The following is a 14,100-nucleotide window of genomic DNA, read 5'->3' as shown; positions in this document are numbered from 1 at the left end:
AATTTGCAACATTTACATACAATCAAGAAATAATAATAAATAATACAAATACAGAAACAGTACAAGAACAGTACAAAACAGTGCCAAGGGGTTGTAAACTCAATAAAGTAACTAAAATAGAATGCAAAATATATACATGTAACAAAATGTAAAGCCATAGGCTCACACAAATTCCGTAAATAATCCAAATTTGGAGCACAGCATCATAGTTTTCTCAGCTTTTTGGTTGTTAGAGGTAGAAAGCGTTTTAAAGTAAATTTCAATTTTTTTTTAAAGGCACATAAAACAGGTCGGGTATTGAGAAACTTACATTTATGAATATAAAACTTAGCCAATAGTAGAGGTTGCACAGGTAAAATGAATTTTCAAATGTTTTCTCATACTGTGTAAAACCAAATAGCACATCTTTACAACAAAGCACAAATTAGTCATCATGAATATTGTCCAGGATGAATGGAAGACATCACAGTATGAACGTGACGTCTCTCGAAACCCGGAAGCACACTAACTATCGATGTTCTCAGGGTTCGATAGCGTTTTTTCCGACGGTCAGTGAAGGCAGCACGGTGTAGCTCGGCAGACAGTGAAGGGTTAACGTGTAATAGGATGAATGGATATTGTGACGAACAGCGTCTGATTACAGCCTGAGAAGACAGGCTGGGTTGTGGAAGGAGGACTCCTTCGCTATCGATCTTAAAAGTGCTTCCATAAACTTTAGAGGTAAGCACACGCCATTTAATTTTAGCCGCGGAAAATATTGCGTGTTTTACACAGACACCGAACCTGCTAACGAGGTTAAATCCAGACATTTTACGTTGATGTATCATGGCGGAGGGGAGTACGACTTACAAGATGTTGAAATGAAGATTTTTAACATTGGACCGAGAATTCGCTTTTAACATCTAATTGTTCAAGTGTCAACCCGGGGGCCGGGAGGGAAACAACAACCCCCAGGTGCATTCTTTACTTCTGGGGTCCTCCAGCACGGAGCGAAACAGGTAAGCAACTTCACCTGTTGACTGCCTCTGCGCATAATAATACATATATATATATATATATATATATATATATATATATATATATATATATATATATATATATATATATATATATATTTATATATATTTATATATATATATATATATATATATATATATATATATATATATATTTATATATATTTATTTACACAGTAAATCATTACATTATAGTGGAAACATAGTACTCTAATCGGGAAAACTACAGTCAAACGTATTTTCTTGCGTGTCAAAGCCTTCTAAACATGACATATGGCACTTGATGACGCCCACACTGAAGTACTGTATTATTCTTAAATCAGCCTTCACAACACTGCAAAAGAACTGGCATATAAGATAAAAAGACTAGATTTTAGGGTAAAAAATACTAAAAACAAGTGAAATTATCTGTCCATGCAGCTAGTTAATTTTACTTGAACAGACATCCTAAATTAATATTTGTATAACTAGAAATTAGCTGGACTTTTAAGCTGGAATTAAGTATTTTGTTTTGAAAACAAGCATTATTCATCTTGCAATTTTTAAATGAAGAATCTTTAAACAAGCTTTGTTTTATGTGGGGAATAACATTTCTTATTTTGATAGGTATTTTCTTAAACTAGAATAGAAAAAGTATCATTAGTCATGCTAGAATTAAGATTATGATGTAAAGTCAATGACTAAAAATAAGTAAAGTGTTCTTAAAGCTAAGGACATTTTTAAATCTTTGCAAGTGGCAAATAATTTGCAGTGCATGATGATAACCATTACAGTTATGGTTGAAGTTTATTTTAAATATGCGTACAAGTACAATGTGAAACATCCTATAATTTACATATTTTAATTTCTCTTTACATGTCCGAAAAGGAGTAGGAGGAAGCAAAACTTATTTAATCCTACCCCCTTTTCTATTCATAGCAATTACAGTTTTTTCACTTTCTGTTCTCATTTTGTAACAGAGCTTACATCAATGAATTCTTATCTAACAGTTATTTTGATGTATTGTTGACTCAGTTAAGATTCACATAATCAAATATCTCACTGTCAATTTAGTTGAAGATGTTTTTCAAAATTGTCTTCCTTGTACTTTGTAAAAAATGTGTTTGAACAGCCTTTTAAACTGATCATATTAGTACCTTCTCTGACTTTTCTTTGCTTAATCCATTCCGCAGTTTAATCCCTCATACAGAATACAGGGGCTTCAAAAAAGCTTGTTTACCCTGGTGGCGGTAATGCGTCCATGTCAGCTGTTGGTACAGAGTAGACCAATAGGTTAATTATAGGTAAAGTTTTATCAAATATGTTTGACTTCTGATTTTAATTGGCACTGCTATTAATATTAACCAAGTTGATGGATGGATCCAAGTTTAAAATGAATCCGTCATTGTTTATGATGCAGCGTTCAGACAGGAAGAGATTTCAAGGGACTTCGTGATGCAAGTCAAAGGAATGTCAATGTCATTTTGTGATTATGGGCAGTGGCAGTCAAAATAACTGCTGTGGAAGTGTGTGTTGCTCAGTAAATGTCAAAACATCATTTGGTCAATATAGTAGATTTGGAGTCCTCAAAACATCAAACATCTTGAGTGTTACGGGGAAGAGAGTACAATCATTGGAAGTTGCGGAGTATGGGAATATTGAAAAACAAGGACGCTTCTGAAACATTTATTGTCTCAAACTATTTTCTCAATACTTTTTCAGCCAGTGATCTGTAGTCTAACTGACTGACAAGCTTCAGTTGGGTGGTGGTTGGAGTGTGGGGGGTTTGCAGAGAGTTAGGTGAAATCCTTCAGCTTCAAGCCAGTGGAATCTTGTGGTAACATAAAACAAGTCAATGCTTGATGTTAGTGTCAGGCCTCTGTTTGGCCCACGTAATCTATTCTACACGTCTTCACACACAGCGTCCCCGAAATAGTTTTTGGCGCTATATATACTTTTATAACCTTTAGTCCATGTTGTGTACAAAAGTGCAGAGTGTTTTCTTGGGTGGACAGCAGGACAAACAGATTCTGGGTTAATCTTTGGCAGTATTGCATGCGACATGTAGTGGATTATGCCAAGCCACCCTCAGCCGGTGTCCCTTGGTGTGTGGATGGTGCAGGGAAGGCCCGATCACTGTTATGTTTATAAAACTAAATGGTAGAACAGCTGTATGTGTGGGAATAGGCTGACCTATTCCTTTCGCTGACTTTGCTGCTGTATTTTGCTTCTCTGTGTACTGCTCTGGTGTGTTTCCTAGGCTTGGCTCTAACACGGAACTGTCACAGGCTTTCTTCTGCGAGACACTGAGCCTCAAGCTACTGGCAGAGCTAATAGTAACACAACTCAGTACTGCAATATTGACATTTACTTCAATATCTTGTTGTCTTTAAGGCTTTCAAGTTCTGGAACACTGCTTATTTCCTAACAGTCTTTTTTAGCTTGACGTATTTCACTTCATTATTCTGATTTAGTTCACTTTTAATTTAAAATTACTTGTAATCTTTTTACAATTACCATTAAACACAAATACCTAAAATAACGTGCTTGCTTATTTTGTTTGTCTTAATAGTATGGCTTCACACGATTCCCATAAAGTTAATGCACATGTCCACCTAGAGCTTGGTATTGTCAAGGGTTTTATGATTAGAGGCGCAACTACAGTACCTACCTACAACTCGGCAAGTCTAAATAACTGAAAGCAAATGTGAGTGACACCTAAAAGAGTTACGCTTTTACCAAAGGCAGCAATCATAAATTAAGCTTTCAGCACATACACAACGTTGAGATCTATAGTTAAATTTTATGAAGACGGGAAAAACATGCATACTCGTACACAGCATGTGCAACAGCGACAACAAACAGACGCAAAGATAAATCATAAAATAAAACCTCACCCGAGCAAAAACGATGCATATTTTATCCGGGATAGTCTTGATATCAATTTCCTTGACAAAGCCACACCCAAAGAAGTTATAGGCATCCATCTTTTCCAAATTTTCGTAAATTTTCTCCTATAGAATGATGTTTGGAGCACCAGATAGTTCGACATGTCTGGGAACGCTACCGATGAATAATCCTTAATTTCACTTGACAAATCTTTTTTTGTTTAAGTATAGGGATTTATTCCATTGCTTAGTTTACATTTTTGCTCGTATCTGCTTTTTGGAGGAAGATCTAGGCCTCTTGCATACTCTGAGAATTTGCATGCTGCTTGCTGCACAACCGCAAAAACAGAGGTTTACCACCCCTGTTTTTAATTTCCAGGAACCTCGCGTGTTGGAATACAAGCAATATTGTAATATCAATATTTTTTGTTCAGTGTTTTGGTACTTTTCGCACAACTTGCTGTTTTCCAAAACAGAACTAAATAACAAAATCAAATTGACCAATACATGTCCTGGTTTAATTCGAATTGACAATTTCAGTGTACTATTCATTGTGTTTTTGACATAAATGGACAATGATGCCACCTAACTATTGATGGGGAGGCTTCAAACAAGATGTTCCCAGATGGAAGTGGCCACTGAGCCTAAAATGTCATCAGGACATTTTGTTGCAAAGCTCCTTGTGAGAGAACAACAAGTTAAATGCTGAAACTGTGAGAATGTGGACATGTACATTTTAAACTTTAAAGAAGGTGAAATTAAGTTTACTTGTAAGGTTATAATGCATTTTAGTGTCGTCCTGAAATTTTTACCCAAAAGGCTTTTTCAGTCTACAGTAGCTTTCTCTGAGTACCGCATAAAGTACAGTAATTATGTAAATAATTAAAGAGATGTTAACACAATTATTCATCCATTGTGTGGTTGAATAAGAAAAAAAAAAATATTCAAAATATTTTTAAATCACATTTTGATAGTTGAATTAATGAAGAACTAAATGCCTACAGTTTAGTTATGTTTGTTTAAATTTCCATGCAATACATTTGTTGAAAAAGCTCAAGACACATTGTTCACTTGGGACAATTGTAGGTTGAGAAGAAAATCACACACATATTTAAAACACTAAATGTTGTTCCACATCGGATAACTGGAGTAGAGTAAGTGTAGTTTGTTGACCAATGAATCTGTTGTGGTCCTTTTGCCTCATTCGCATGTGCTTGCCAAAGCAGGTTCATTTGGTGGTGGGAGCTAACAGCTACAAGGGCTTGAAGGTCCCTTGCTCTTTCATTAAGCTTGACCTACAAGCTCGATGTGTGACATTTCACTCTGACCGCCAAAATTTGCCACCTTCTAACCACCTCCAAGCCTTATAATAGGCAGCAGGTCCAGCTCAGGATTCTCATCCTACAGGGACATCTACGGTAACTGCATGCTACCGCTTCGCTGCTGTTTAACAAACATCTTTCTGCTGTCCTCATCTTTGCTTGCGCAGGCTTTATCTGCTCCACTGTCTTCCAAGCCGGGGAGACATCCTTTGGGACATCTGTACATATCTATTTTTGTCTCTGTGAAGGTAAGTTCTGCTGGCTTGCTGTTGAGGTCCATTCTTTTAAAATCAATCAGTTCTTGAATAATGTGTAAATATCTGTACATGTCCATCTGAATGGACTTTCCATTCTTTAGAAGTACAATATGACTGGTTGTCAAAAGTTAAATGGGGAAAAGCGTCGGTTTGTTTAGGGAACAAGATAAATACGCTATTAGAGAAGCCCCTAACTGAAGTCCGCAAGTTTTGAAGAGGAACTGACTGCCAGTGTTATGAATTAGGGTTTTGGTTTTCGACTAAGGAATTGTGGCAGCCAAAATAATGATTAAAATTAAATTAATTGTGCAGCCCTATTGCTCAGTTACTCAACTCGCCTTCTCCCTGCAACCTGAGGGTTCCTGGTTCGATCCCCACCTTCTACAAACCTCGTCATGTCTGTTGTGTCCTTGAGCAAGACACTTCACCTTTGCTCCTGATGGGTCGTGGTTAGGGCCTCGCATGGCAGCTCCCGCCATCAGTGTGTGAATGTGTGTGAATGGGTGAATGTGGAAATAGTGTCAAAGCGCTTTGAGTACCTTGAAGGTAGAAAAGCACTATACAAGTATAACCCATTTACCATTTACCCCTACTTAGGCAGGAGGGGAGGAGGGTTTAATGTCTGACAATTCGACTGTGTGGTTGATTGTCGAATCAGACTTCTTTGAACCAATCCCCAAATTGTTGATTATTATAGACACCCCGAGTTGAACTTGTGTTTACGATTTCAGTTTTGGCATTAATTGTTTATTGTTTAACTTAATAGTTTAATAGTACATTTCATAGGTCATCATTTATTAAGAACATTTTATTATCTAGTAAAATAGATTTTATTTAGTTTAGTTTAGAAGATCCTGACAAAGTCAAAGCTTTGAAGTAATAAACCGATTTAAATTGTATTAGCATGCATTTAAAATCTAAAAACAGGTTGGTCTTAACCCTAACACAAGTGGAAGGTATTTGTACCCTTCTTCATTTAAATAACATGTGTCCAAGCAGATGCCTCTTAAGATGTACCAGATAGCAGTAAGCTAAATGGTTTGCATCTGTTTGCTTTACTTAGCACAGGTTCTTTAAATGGGGGAGGTAATTCTAATCCTGTGCAACACTTTTAGTTTTTACCAGTTGGTTTTGCTCACTTGGTTTAGTGATCAAAACAATACAAGAAGGAAACCAATTAATTAAAATATGACTTAAAGGGGTTGTTTGCAACTTATACAGATGCCTAGGAGGCGCCAACTTTCCAATTTATTTTACACGGTATATCCTGCCCTCTTACAGCTTCTTGTACATAATGACGTAATTACTTGCGTACATAACACATGCACGCACAAGTTTTAGGCGTTGTTAGCTAAAAATAGCAATTTGGATAGCTAGCGTTAACTGTCATTGAATCTATCAAAACAACAACATGACTGCAAATTATTCATTACTTCTCTTGGACTTCTTTTGTCTGTGTGAGTGACCGGCGTAAACACCAATAATTTTTTTTGGGCTGGTAAACATTTTTATTACATAAACTTTGTAATTGTGAAAAGTATATACAATTGGCAAATAAATGTGTTCTGTTAAACCAATAATTGCAACATAATCTAGCCGGTGGTTTTCTTGTTATATTTTTTGTTTTGAAAAATGTTACTCTGAGGAAGTAGCAAACAGCACCTTAAATTCCTGTATTTTTACAATTGCTGCCCAACTTTGGGACCAGACAAAACACCAGTGCTCTGCAAACTAAATGTAATTCTGAGCCAGAAAATCTCACTTTGCAAAATACAGTTCTGCAACAGATGTGTATGGGCATGTACAGTTAGGTCTAACAGTGTAACTTAGTGAAGAAAATCTAATATCTGTGTAGCTGCATTGCAGAAGAAGTATACCTTTGTCCTACTTCACCCTTTTCTATATTATTACTACTAAAGTATACATTGTATAAAATAATGGTACACATTTTAAAGGACTTACAGTGTGTATTTTTAGAAAATGTAATTGTCTCATAAAAGGAAAGCAGGTAATAGGATCACTGATGTAAACCAGTGCTGTCAGACTATGTTGTATAGCTACAGTAGATGTATGCCGACTAACTGGAGCAAAAATATATCCAAAAGGCTTCTGTTTATAGATGTTGGGAAGCCACACCAGGCTCTAATGAGTGCCTTCGAAACCATTCCAAATGTTGCTGGAATGTAGCAAGGGAAGCTTACCGAATACTGGTAGAGCCCTGCCTGTGTCCGATATGTACAGTTGAAGCAAGGGTGTACTATAATCAGATTAATGACGAGTTTACCAGTGGGGCTTACGAGGTCTGGACCGGCCTGTGTGTTCATCCCTTGCTCCTCTCTGGCTTGACCCGCTTTCATATAAACCAACAATCACAGTCTACCTCTTTTTAGTAGCAGCAGATTTTTTGGATTGTACTTTTGAGTGGCACACACAATATTTTTACAGGTCGCAGTTGTGAGCCACATGTTTGCATTATTCTGTCATACATATTGATGTAGGTTTTGTATGAATCTGCTTATGAATAAACACAAATATTTGGGTGATAATTTGGGGTCATTGATAGTGTAGTGGTTTACTTGCCTGAATTTTATTTTGCCAGTGTGAAATTGGTTCACACTCAAGTGTGCAAATGAGAGAACAGTAAATAGTCTTTTGCCCAGAGTGAAACTGGGATAAGCTCCAGAGCATTTTTTAATCATGTAATTGCATGATTATTAGTCAATTATTCTTTTTATTTGTATTTTTATTTTTTACACACTGTAGGAAAAACAAAGCATTTTAACATGGAGTTGGTGACAATCTACTTAATATCCACGGTAGTCCCATGGGTAAATCCATTTTCAATTAGAGGCAACAGGCAACTACACAGAGAGCAGGAACCCTTTTTGCTCGAAGGACAAGTTTGAGTAATCATCTGTCTGGTCATGCCCATCGCATTCATATGCATGGCTGCTGTGGAAAGAGCGAGCATTCAGCTAAGATGTGTCTTCAGGGTAAACCCAGTATCTGTGGACTATCTCTCCACAGTGTTTGAATTGAGGCCACTGACAACAAATTCCTGATCGGAGGTGTCTAGGGCAAGGTAAACAACACATGCAACAAGTATGAAATACTTATGACTAAAAAAAAATCATAAAGTAATGTGAAGAATAGGGTTGTCCCCGTGCAACGTTTTCACTTTCAGTACAATCCTCATCTTGGAGCCTTATTTTGGGCCTGCTGCAATGCAAGCGGCCCATATTAATATTCCTTGGACTTAATCTTTATTCTTCTTCTTCCATCTTATTCTGCTGCGATTAATTCAATACAAACCGGCTGACGAACCCCTATATATCTTATACCGTCGGAAAGGTCCCGCTCGTGCCGACAGGGCTATTTATAATTGGGAACATTTCGTGTTACAATGGTGACGCTATTCAGGTCCAAAAAAAAAAATAGGCCAAATTAATTGGTACATACCCTTTTTAAGGGTAGGGGGAAAAATGTATAAGAAAGTTAAAAAGATTTATATTTATTTACTGGTTTATTGTAAATAAATTCATTTACTGTGAGAAGTACATTTTTTACCCTGCCTTTTGAAAGAATCTGAATCGGAAAGATTCTACATTACCATGCACCCTTAATCGCCCTCTGAATGCAGTGAAGTAGTAGCGATGATGTTGTTGGGGTCATATTCAGCATTGGATTGGACTTACAATCACATTTTGATTAAGTGGTGTTTATTTTCTGACAGGTTGCAGAAAACGTGACCTGTAACTTCTACATCTGCACACTTTGAGTGTATCAACAATTGTTGGCAGTCAAATCTAATTTCAGAGAACCACAAACCTATTTCCAGAGAACCACACCCTGACACTCAAACAACTAATTTACTTTCTGTAGTTGTGGGTACCCATGAAGGCTACCTCTGATGTTGCTGACTCAACCTTCCCCAACCATCAAAGCTAAATGCCTGCATCCAACCCTCAAAGGGTTGTGGACAAGCATTGTGCTGTCCTGTGAGATGTATAAGCATCAATCAGCAACCTTGAGGCAAGCCAGGTTTTTCTTATGTCCTCAAGTTGTAACATGCTAGTGGCAGATTCCTGTGCTGTGCAGATGCCTTCCATTCATCTGTGAGTCACACACATTGCTATCTTTCAATTCCTGTGCAAATTAACTGTCTAAACGGGTGCAACGTATCAGCTGTTAATCTTTTGAACATAAACATAACTCGTCTTCTTACACTGATACAACACAGTAAGTGCATATATATATATATATATATATATATATATATATATATATATATATATATATATATATATATGTTAGGGCTGTGAATCTTTGGGTGTCCCACGATTCGATTCAATATCGATTCTTGGGGTCACGATTTGATTCAAAATCGATTTTTTTCGATTCAACGCGATTCTCGATTTAAAAACGATATTTTCCCGATTCAAAACGATTCTCTATTCATTCAATACATAGGATTTCAGCAGGATCTACCCAAGTCTGCTGACATGCAAGCAGAGTAGTAGATTTTTGTAAAAAGCTTTTATAATTGTAAAGGACAATGTTTTAGATTTTTTAAAAATGAGAATCGATTCTGAGTCGCACAAGGTGAGAATCGCGATTCGAATTCGAATCAATTTTTTCCCCACACCCCTAATATATATATATATATATATATATATATATATATATATATATATATATATATATATATATATATATATATATATATATATATATATATATATATATATATATATATATATATTTATTTATTTATCTAGCATTAGCATTGTTTGTTCCTTTTCTCTTTTCTGTACCATGGCAATACAACATCCGTAAGAATTCACCTGAAATACTCAAGACACCACTCTTTAAAATAATTTGATAAATATTTTCACATTTATTACAAAATACAACATGTTTATTCAAAGGCTGTATTCTAGTACTAAGTAGACTTGTAGACAATACTGAAATAAACTGCAGCTACTACTGTCTCTACAGTGTATCCACTCTTTTTGTATTCAAAGACCTTTGCATAATTGTGTGCTACACCCAGTCCACAACTGTATCTGACAGTTTCACTATCAACCCTGTCTCATTCTGGGAGTTTTTGACAGTTTATTTACAATATGTAAAAATATGCATATCTGACAAAATTATGCAAGGCTTGGTGGGGACTAACTAATTGCACCATTGCCAGCATAACAGGACCACTTTTGTTGGACCTCAATGTGCATTTGGAATACTGTGAGGTTACGAAGGTAAGTTGTATCCATATTTTTGTTTGCAACTAATCTATGGTTTATGTTCACTGTCTCACTGAACCTGCAGTTATAACTATTCTGTATATCATTCCAATTTTACCAAATTATGTTGACACGCCTAGACACGCTAATAGAAGGGCTTCCTATATACCGTCCGGCGGACTGTCGGAAGAAGCTTTGCTTTAAGACCATCGGGTGCCAAATGTAGGCCTCAATGTGAGTTCAAACCCCATAAAAATGGGACCCATTACCTCCCTGCTTGGCACTCAGCATCAAGGATTGGAATTGGGGGTTAAATCACCAAAAATGATTCCCGGGCGTGGGCACCGCTGCTGCCCACTGCTCCCCTCACCTCCCAGGGGACAAACAAGGGGATGGGTCAAATGCAGAGGACAAATTTCACCACACCAAGTGTGTGTGTATGACAATCATTGGTACTTTAACTTTAACATATTTAACATACTTTTCTCACATGTTTTGTATCTCCTACAATATGAATCCTTTCTTAGAGTCATTAGCAACTTTTTGGACAGTCAATTGCTTGAACTTTACTGACGTCACGTCCGGCTCATGTCCCACCCATTAGATATGTGTGGTGGTTAAGCTAGCTGTGTACTCACTGAGTACTAGGCGCCATTTAGCCCTTTTAGAAGAAAAAATGCCCGGTGCTTGTTGTTTTTGGCTGTTCAGAGTTCCTCGAGAGGTAATCAAACAGAGTGCAACATTGCAAGATTTAATTAAACAACGAGAAGAGCAGCTCACTCCAGTACAAGGGAGTATAGTTGAAGAATGCATGAGTTAGCAGTGATCACTTTGTTAAATGGAAAATAATAAACGTTCAAAGTATATCAAACACACTTTTAAGTATTGTCTTGATATTATTTGTATTTCTTAAACACGTTTGCTACAAGTGTTTCCAAAAGTACCAACTTGGCGAGTCTAAATAAAAGAAAGCAAATGTGAACAAAACCTAATAGTTACGTTTTTACCAAAGGCAACAATCATAAATGAAGTTTCAGCACATACACAATGTTGACATCTATAGTTATATTTTGATAAAGACGGGGGAAAACACGCTACTCGTAAACGGTGCGTGCAACAGCAACAAACATGGCAGTAGACGCAAAGTTAAATCATGAAATGCAACCTTACCCGAACAAAAACCATGCAAATTTATCCGGGACAGTCTTGATACTATTTCCTTGACCTCGCCCCACACAAAAAAGTTGTAGACCTCCATGCTTTTCCAAGTTAACATCTGTCTTGTCATGTAGAATGGCGTCTGTAGCACAATAGTTCGATATGTCTGGGAACGCGGCCGACATATTATCCTTGATATCACTCGACAAATCTTTTTTGGATAAAGTATAGGTTCTATTCCATTGCATAGTTAGATTTTTTTGCTCGTATCTGCTTTTTGCAGGAAGATTTAAGCCTCTTTTGTACTCCGACAGTTCTTGGCGTGGTTGACCACCACTAGTTTTCACTTCCGGCAAGAAGTAGGACTACAAGACACAATACAAGCAATAGCCTCTTTTAACAGCTACAGTCAAAGCCCATGTTTTTTTTCCCACATCACTATTCTGTAAATTGAGTACTCGGACTGAACGATTTTAGGGAAATATGTATGATTTTCTTCACATCAAGCTTCAGTGCAATATTAGTTATTGCAGTAGTTGTCGCAAATCTTCATGTCCCCACCAAAAAGGATAGATTAGTGAGTCAGTGCTGCGGCCTGGAGCAACGGTTGTTTTCCTCTCAGGTTGTTGTCTGCAGCAGGAAGTTTTCTAGCCTTGAAAGAGTGCTCTGTCCAATGAGAAAAACGCAGGAAGTGGATGTATAGAGAAGTTAGGTCACAATGAACTGTGGACAGAGTTCATCATTAGATTCCTGCAGGTGTTTCACAGTTGAAAAATAGGAATTTTTAGTTAAAATAAACTCATAATTTGGTTTGAAATTATGTAATCATATCTTCACATCTATCCTTAGATACTAGTGTTCTCCTCAGATTGTTCGTTCACAGGCTCAGTTTGAGTTGCAGGTTTAACGTTTTTCTTTATTCAGTTAAAGGGATCCTATTAGGTTTTTTGTTTTGTTTTTACATTTAAAACATTTCTTTGTGGTCTACATAACATGTAGTGAGTGGTAGTGCTTGTGTCCAAATTTGACATAGATTTGGTTCTACAGACCATATTCACACGCTTTCTCTTAAGAATGCATCAATTTGTGGGCAGTCTTATTTACATACCAAAGCCTTTCTACAGGCCGTCAACTGTGTCATAGTTTGTCAGTCTACACTGACAGATATGAGTTAGAACTGTACACTACTTTTTGTGTCTTTGCGAAGTCCCGGAATTTGAAATCGAACCATGAAGGCATGGCTGAGATATTTAAAAAACATTCTTGCCTTCTTAAAAACTTGCTCCAAATAAGCCATTTGGAATTTGAGACTTTAGTGGTTTAGTGATTTTCCCTTAAATATGTCAGTAAATATTTCAATATATGGTAGAGGTTTATCCGAGGACCTTTGCACGAGTCTCACATTTTTATTCAGTTGTAGTCCAAAGTTGTAGTCAATAAGTTCTTTCTTTTTGGCTCATACATGTAGATTCATGCTAAAATCCTCTGCTGTTGCCATTTTGTTGCTGTCAGTGAACCCTCAATTCCAATGTTTGTGCCTTTATTTGAGACTGACTTGCCTCTCAGCCCTAACGCGTCATCAACTTAATTGTTTTTTTTGTCAGTTTTAAATGTTAATGTTTGTATGAACTGTAGCATACCACTTTTTAACCAAAATGTAATGGGTTTTACCACTTTGTAATATGTATTAACCTAAATTGCTTTTATTATTATTATTTTTTTCTTAGTTTCATCTCAAGCCGCCATCATTCCGTGCTGCAAGGCGGACCGCAAAATGTCCTCTGATGGAGACCTCAGTACCCTTGAAAGCTGCGATAGTTTCTGGGAGGTAAAGATTTTACAACAAACCTGTGTTCTATTTCCTGCCAAATACTGGCCCTAGCTTATTGTGATTCTTAACAAAGTTCACTGTGTATGTTTAAATAAACATGCTGAAAATTTATTGTTTATAGGTCTTACATTGTTGAATTTTGTGTTAAGACATTCATGACACCAGTTCTCAGTTTCCTGACAGTCAAATGTCAGATTTTGAAGCGTTTTATGGGTTATTTTTTTAGTATTATTGATGTAGTTTTTGTTTATTTAAAGGGACAATGCAGGTTGATTAAATTAAATTTCCATCCGTAGTCTCTCAACATTAAAAAAGATGAACAAAAACACAAGACGATATATAGATAAAAACACAAACCTATAGCAACAGTTTTGAAAGAGTTTAAGATATTTGCATGTTTGGTTTG

The 14,100-nt window shown here is 36.6% G+C and overlaps 1 protein-coding gene across 7 annotated transcripts in view; it reads left to right on the top strand.

Annotated features, from left to right (window-relative positions):
* The first annotated feature begins 535 nt into the window (after positions 1-535).
* The window catches only part of pacsin3 (protein kinase C and casein kinase substrate in neurons 3), a 67,914-nt gene continuing 54,349 nt past the window's right edge, over positions 536-14,100 (top strand). Inside the window, exons 1-4 of one of the 7 annotated variants that reach the window (XM_062030499.1) lie at positions 538-720; positions 916-998; positions 5,373-5,453; positions 13,591-13,691. In XM_062030499.1, coding sequence (XP_061886483.1) covers positions 13,638-13,691 — 54 coding nt within the window. In that variant the 5' untranslated portion in view covers positions 538-720; positions 916-998; positions 5,373-5,453; positions 13,591-13,637. Of the gene's footprint in view, positions 999-5,372; positions 5,454-13,590; positions 13,692-14,100 lie in introns of all 7 variants that reach the window. The other 6 variants (XM_062030501.1, XM_062030500.1, XM_062030498.1 and 3 more) reach the window with 6 other exon arrangements.

This window comes from Entelurus aequoreus, linkage group LG02, assembly GCF_033978785.1.
Source record: "Entelurus aequoreus isolate RoL-2023_Sb linkage group LG02, RoL_Eaeq_v1.1, whole genome shotgun sequence".
Taxonomy (NCBI): domain Eukaryota; kingdom Metazoa; phylum Chordata; class Actinopteri; order Syngnathiformes; family Syngnathidae; genus Entelurus; species Entelurus aequoreus.
The sequence above is the reverse complement of the archived record's forward strand: the minus strand, read 5'-3'. Positions and strand labels throughout refer to the sequence as shown.